The sequence below is a fragment of the Theobroma cacao genome, chromosome 10 (genome assembly GCF_053813885.1).
Source record: "Theobroma cacao isolate CCN51 chromosome 10, ASM5381388v1, whole genome shotgun sequence".
Lineage (NCBI taxonomy): Eukaryota > Viridiplantae > Streptophyta > Magnoliopsida > Malvales > Malvaceae > Theobroma > Theobroma cacao.
The window spans coordinates 1,700,633-1,707,375 of NC_142648.1; the positions used below are offsets into that span (position 1 = coordinate 1,700,633).

Below are 6,743 nucleotides of genomic sequence, written 5' to 3' on the forward strand. Positions count from 1 at the left end.
GCTGTCTCATTGAGAGTGGAACACAAAGGAACAAATTCAGAAAACAGAACTTTGAGTAGCTTTTGCCTTTCAAGTGCTAGCAAACAAGTGGATAATCTTCTCTTGTGAAAATCTAAAATTTTTTAACAATTGGTTCATTCAAGCTCACAGCAATTCATTTGTAAAAATACAAATTAAACTTTCAAATAATCAAAAAGCAAAAAATACAAATTAAACTCTCAAACAATCGAAAAGCAAATCTAGGTGATCCCCATGTTGCTCTTATTGGCATGGTACATTTCTGAGCCAATTAGATTTACCTACACCAAGAACAAAATGGCATCATCTCTTATGAAAAGGATAGACCCAAATCAAAACGAAAAAGATTATCATATAAATATCTAACTCACCTCCAATTACTTTGATTTGAGGATTTGAAATTGCAAAGTTAGAGGGTTCAATCTTCCTGCGTCTCCATTATTTGGATGGAGGGTATGTGGCGCACATTAGAGAAATCCTCTCCTTCTCTTCCATCTATCACTTGAATCCTCTCTACCAATGACCACTTCATTTCGTATAATGTCATTTCTTGGAGAGCAGTAATATATCTTAACCCTTCTGGGAAACTCCTCAAATTTGAAACCAAAACCAGACTTAAGCTCCAGAGACGTGGCATTGCGCCTTCTTCTATCTGCCACTCTTCTAATTCTTTTAAATTCCAAATAACAAGACAATCAAGTTGAAGAAATTCGTTGGCAGAGCAAACCATTTTAGTCCCTCTATATGAGTACTCCAATAATTTGAGAGTCCTCAAATGCGGCAGCTTTCCCAATACAGCCATTGGATCCTGCTTCATCTCACAATCCCACAAAGTCAAATTGACAATGTTTGCCGGCAGAAATCTCAGACTATGATGGCTCGAATGTGGATCTTCTTGCATCTTCCCTCTTAAGAATAGTTTTGATAGGTGATGGCAATGAGAAAGGGCTTCCAAGTTTGGGTATGGGATTGAATCCTTTAACCACAAGTACAATGACCCAAGGCGTTGTGATTTAATCAGTGCTTTGAGGATAGGCTCCACATCTTTTGATCTCTCAAAACTTATTCCTAAACTCCGAATATTAGTCAAGTCGAGCACTGCATTATTTTCAATTAAACTCTTGCTCCCTATGTACTTTAAAGTTTCAATATTTTTTGAAATATCCCTCAGCAACAAAAGCACAAAATTAACTCGATTGCCTACTACGATATGCCTCAAGCGTCTCAACCTGAATAAAACATCAGGAATTCTTGATACTTGATATCGGAGGTGTAAAGTGTGTAAATTTTTCAACTTGCCAATAGACCGTGGCAAGATGATGGTTCCAGCAGATCTTAACCTCAAATACCTCAAATGATATAGATTACCAATTTCACTTGACACATGCCACTTGGACAGCATATCATTTCTCACAAGATTCAACACCCTTAAAAATTTAAAATCATTACATTTTGAAATGTGTAATTTTATCAATTCTTCATTCTGAAAGAGCAAAAGAGTACGTAAATTTGGATGTTTTCCTTTCAATGAAACATACCTTTTGCTAGGATGAATAGCAATTCTTCGTGCCATAGATGCTGTCAAAGTCACATGAAGAGAATTACCATCGCTTTCGTTCGATGGTGGCTGAATAATTTCTAAGAAATTCTCCTCTTGAGCTTTTTTCACGCACAAGTCCCTCAAGAGATCATGTACGTGACATGTTTTCAGACCTGTTCCTCTATGGTCTCTCTTACCAACTTGAACCAAACATCTATTTATTAGCTGTTCCAGGAATTGTTCAGCTACATCCTCCATCAACATTTCCCCGCTTTTCCATGATGGTGAAATGAAACCTTCAGCAATCCATAATCGAATGAGTTCTTTTTTTGAGATCTCCCAATCTTCTGGATAATGCCCAAGATATAAGAAGCATGGTTTTAAATGGAAGGGTAACTCATTATAACTTAAAGCCAAAATCCCATTCACTCCACCATAGCGATCATCTTCTTGTTGGAACTTGTTCAAGTGCGCATTAATGTCGCTGTGAGCCATCTCCCACTGAGCTGGTGACTTTTTTGTTGCCAGCAAGCCTCCTAAAACAGCAATTGCCAAAGGTAGACCTCCACATTTTTTCACCATCTCTCTTCCTAGCATCTCCAATTCTTCTGGGCAAGCATGAAACTCTGTCTTCTTTCCTGGGAATGCTTTCATTTTAAAAAGCTTCCAACTTTCATCCTCGGTAAGAAATCGAACCTCTACTGGGGAGTTGCAAGGATCGGCATGCAATGCCAAGTCCTTGTGGCGTGTTGTGAATAAAATTTTGCTCCCCTTTCTTCCTCGTGGAAAAGCAGGTTTTAAATTGTCCCAATCTTCACTTCTCCAGATATCATCAAGAACCACCAAATACCGTTTTTCTTTCAAGACGTCATAAAGCCTTTTCACCAACTCATGCTCTTTCAGTTTATCGATTAGCTCCCTTTCTTCTTTAGAAGGAGAGAGAAGTTTTAAGAGGAGATCATGCAAAACTTCTCTTGGCATACACTGTTGAGATATAAAAGCCCAAGCACAACAATCAAAATGTCGTTTCACATCATCGTGCTTATAAACCTTTTTTGCCAGAGTGGTCTTACCTATGCCCCCCATGCCGACTATAGAAACAACGACATGAAGTCTATCTTCTTCTGTCATCAACTGAGCCAAAACCTCTTTTGTGGTATCCTCCAAGCTAACAACATCCTCTTGCTCAACATGTGTATATGTTCTCCTAAATCGCTGCTGCATCTCGAAAACAGAGCTAGACCCCTCTGTTCCAGATATCCGATTATAAGCCGGAAGAATCTTAGAAATGCTTGCAAGCTTAGTCTGGATTCCTTTGACCTTCTTTCCGATTTTGTGCAAATGAAAAGGCTTGGTGAATCTCTTGATAATTCCGTGAAAGCCTCCTTCATGTGCGACTTGAAGAATGAAGTCGTCAATAACATCTTCTGCTTCATAAGCAAGATCTCTGATTTGTCTCACCAAAGTGCGGTTAAGCTTATTTTGATCTTGCCTACTGTCTGCATCCTCCAAGGAGCTCTTCATCCGCTCCAGTTCAGCCTTGAGGCCCCTCACTTCCTCACGAACTCCACGCAGGAAAACAGCTTCATGAATGAGTAAATCCGATATTCTTTCAATAGCTAAGGACACTATAGCATCTGCCATTTCTCCGGCTGATTCAAATTACTCTTTTTTTTTCAAGATTTCAAGCTGATCCGCCTGTTTCTTGTACATGTATTAGCTTTAGCTGGTGGCTATACTTGACTAAATTGATATTCTTTTGTCATTCACCTTTTTGGGTTTCCGTTTTTCTACATCTCTTTGTCAAAAGGTGTCAAAGTCGTGTTGTCTATTTGACGTTGGACAAGAAATGCAAAAGCAGAAGGAATCTCTTTCCTTACTTTCTTGTCCACTAGTAATTATTGAATTCAATCCCAACTTGCACTGAGGGTGGATTAATATCCCCACCCTGAGGATAATTATCGAATAGAGAATTACTCTGTTTTAAGAAAGTCCAATACTAGGTTACCTGTTATTGGTGTTTAAATGAAGTGATTTAATCTGAGCCATGAGCCCGGAATGGAGATAACAAGCAAAATTGCTTTAGCGTTTTTACCATTTGTGAACTGCAAATAGGCACTTGTCAAAGAGTGAGAAAACATAATGCAAGAAATTAACCATGTGGGTAAAGACCCAATATATTTTTTAATTTTGCTATATTTTTCTTGATTATTGTTCATTAAATGTTATTTATGTGTTATGATATTATCATGTCATAAAAGATCTATTGTAGTGTGGGATACACCCACATCTTTTAAAAACTAAAAATAAAAAAAAAAATCAATGCATAGAAGATTTAATAAAATGATTACTATTTTTGTCAAGCTGAGAGGAAATCTAGAGGAAGCTAACATGAAGCATGTTCCGAGATCAAGAAGATATATATGTCCAGTAAATTTTTCGTTATTAGTACTAAATCTTAAGCACTTAATGTTTATTTAAATCCTTAATTGTTCATTTAATGATATTTATCTTTATCATATTATTAAAAAGTGAGATTATGCGTTATCGTATTATAAAATATTTATTTTGTGTTTCTTTTGTTAAATAAGCTGCACAAACCCAAAAGCTTCGATAACTCAAAACAATGTGGAAGCCCTGACTTTGAAAACCATACACAAGTTGCCCAAGATAGACATTTCAATTACATTGCCCCAGAAATTGACCAAGAAACTGTCATAAGGTAGGTATCCATACCTATCACCATTAATAACAACGTATTAAAGCTGTCCCAATTGTCCCAATTGTCAATTAAACCTGTTTATTTTTATTATTACACAAGTTCCTTTTTTTTTTTTGAGGTAAAAATTGTTAAAAGAACCGAAAACTTGAATTAAATCTAATAAGTTTCTTTCTATTTTTCAGTCAATCGCTAATAAAATAAATGATAGGGGGAAAGCATATATTATTTTTAATTAGATAAAGAAATTAAAAGACATAGGGTAAAATATGGATTTAATTCAAAACAATTGAATTGATAAGAGTGTAATTTAAATTTGCTTTTTAGGGTTACATGGTAGAATTTGATCAAGTCAACCACAGTCTTTTCCAGTTACTAAGTAGTAAATCTATAGGGCTTTTTTGCTTGACACTTAGCTTACTACCATCTCTGCTCTAGCAAATTAGTGGCAAGCTTCCCAAGACAATGAAACATTCTGAGAATTCTTGGGGGTTTCACAGATCAAATCTTCACATTTCATGCTCAAAATAGAAAACCAAACACTAATATTTTTTATTTTTATTTAATTAGTTATGATCTCCAACATCTATAACTATATTTTAAAAAAAAACTCCACAGACTTCCCTGCTTGACACTTGCAATGATATTGCTTGAAAGAGGAAATCAACTATAAAGCCCAAATCCAGCAGCCATGTGAGAGGTTCACTTAAAACTGAAATGATATTTATACTGATTTAACTATTTGATGTCAATCTCATTCCATAAATTTATTAATAATATAAAAAGAAAATTCCTTAACAACCGAATAAATGAAAATCAATTAAATCTAAAAAATAACTTACTTACTTACATATTAGTAATTTTTTCATGATAGACACTACACGAATCTCATAAATTTTTCAATTGGAGTATTGCCAAAGTTTTTTACTTCATTCAACATGTTTGCTCTTAAACACACATAAAATTCGACATTACAAGAATATCTCATTTCAAGTCTATCTTATCATCTGAAATTTATATACAAGAGAAAAATGAGTAATAAAAAAAATATTATAATTTGTATAGTTACAATCTTTTGCTTTATCATCAGCACATAACTGATTAAATCAACTTCACTATATAAAAAAAACACTTACATGCATGTAAGTACCCTATTTAAGCTAATAAATAATCTTATGTAAGCTTTTTACAGCAGATTGGATATTGAAAATTACGAATGATCAAAAAGGTTTGTTATATTTAAAGGAAGTCCCAAAAGGATTTTTGGCTTGACACTTGATAGGGTTCTTGGTTTGACATGTGGTTGTTGAGGCATGAGCTTGAGGTCTAATGGGATTGGTTTATGATTGGGTTTTTGGGCATGACCTTGAGGTTTGGGATTGAGTTTGGATTAGATTTTTCTCCTTTTACATTTACTAGATTTTTCTTTGACTTTTTATGCGTGAGTATTTATAAAAATTAATTTTTCTTTATTCCATTATTTATTACTCCTATATCATTTTTCAATGTTAAATATAACTAATCTAAATTGGTACGTATCAGCTAGCTAAAATAAGGTTTTGAGAGAGACTGGGTTATACATATTTTATTTTTTAAGTGTTAAATGTAATTAATGTAAAGTGGTGCATATCAGCTAGCTAAAGATAGAGTTTTGAAAGAGATTGAGTTATTACATATTCTATTTTTCAGTGTTAAATGTAACTAATGAAAAGTGATGCAAATCAATTAGCTAAAGATGGAATTTTAAGAGAGATTGAGTTACTACATATTCTATTATAAGTTTTGAGATTTTATTTAAAATTTTATTTTGTCGTGAGATTTTGTATCGAAACACCACCACAAATACCACAATGATGGCTGCAATAACAATAGTTACATATTTTGTAAAATAATATTTATGATAATATAATTACTATTACATATCTATTTTACAACGTATTCTCAACTCAATTGAAAAAAAAAATTTACCATCCTGAACATATCGCACAGACAACAAACTAGTAATAAAGGAAAGTGATGTCTTTAAGTCATATATCACTACAATTGTAGTTTATTGTTTGGGTTAGAAAATTTTCAATTGTTTTTTATTTCAACATTTAATGACAATTGATAATCGAATCAGAAGAAGATTTTTCCTTTTCTTTTCTTGTAGAATTTGGTCATATAAGTCAAAAGTCAAGCACAATCTTTCCAAGCTACAAGTTGTAACGTATTCTTTGGGTTAGAAAATTTCGTTGGTTTTCTATTTCAGCATTATAATGAGAACTAATAATCGAATCAGATTTTTTTTTTATTTTTCTATTATATAAGAAATTGGGATGTCAGAAAACTTTGGCCATGTCAATTGACAAATTGGATGCCCCTTATCTTGGGCATTTCCCTTTTTTATGGTTAAATTCATATTTTGGGTCATTAATCATATTACCATTTGTCAATTATTATGGAAAAGATATTGAAATTGTGACT

The 6,743-nt window shown here is 33.6% G+C and overlaps 1 protein-coding gene across 3 annotated transcripts; it reads right to left on the reverse strand.

The window, feature by feature from the left end:
• Positions 1 to 88: 88 nt before the first annotated feature.
• On the reverse strand, positions 89 to 3,343 carry LOC108663582 (putative disease resistance protein At1g50180). 3 transcript variants are annotated; one of them, XM_088802516.1, is made up of 3 exons: positions 1,557 to 3,343; positions 390 to 1,445; positions 89 to 299 (listed from the first exon to the last, which is right to left on the reverse strand). In XM_088802516.1, the coding sequence occupies exons 1-2, from the start codon at positions 3,200 to 3,202 to the stop codon at positions 437 to 439; spliced, it is 2,655 nt and encodes an 884-aa protein (XP_088658642.1). In that variant the 5' UTR covers positions 3,203 to 3,343; the 3' UTR covers positions 89 to 299; positions 390 to 436. The 3 variants fall into 3 exon arrangements, with proteins under 3 accessions (XP_088658642.1, XP_017984248.2, XP_088658643.1); XM_018128759.2 differs by having other exon boundaries at positions 390 to 3,343; XM_088802517.1 differs by lacking the exon at positions 390 to 1,445 and having other exon boundaries at positions 1,557 to 3,342.
• Between the last annotated feature and the right edge of the window lie 3,400 nt (positions 3,344 to 6,743).

Coding starts and splice junctions, on each gene's coding strand:
- LOC108663582 (XM_018128759.2), bottom strand. CDS start 3,202: ATGGCAGATGCTATAGTGTCCTTAGCTATTGAAAGAATATCGGATTTA.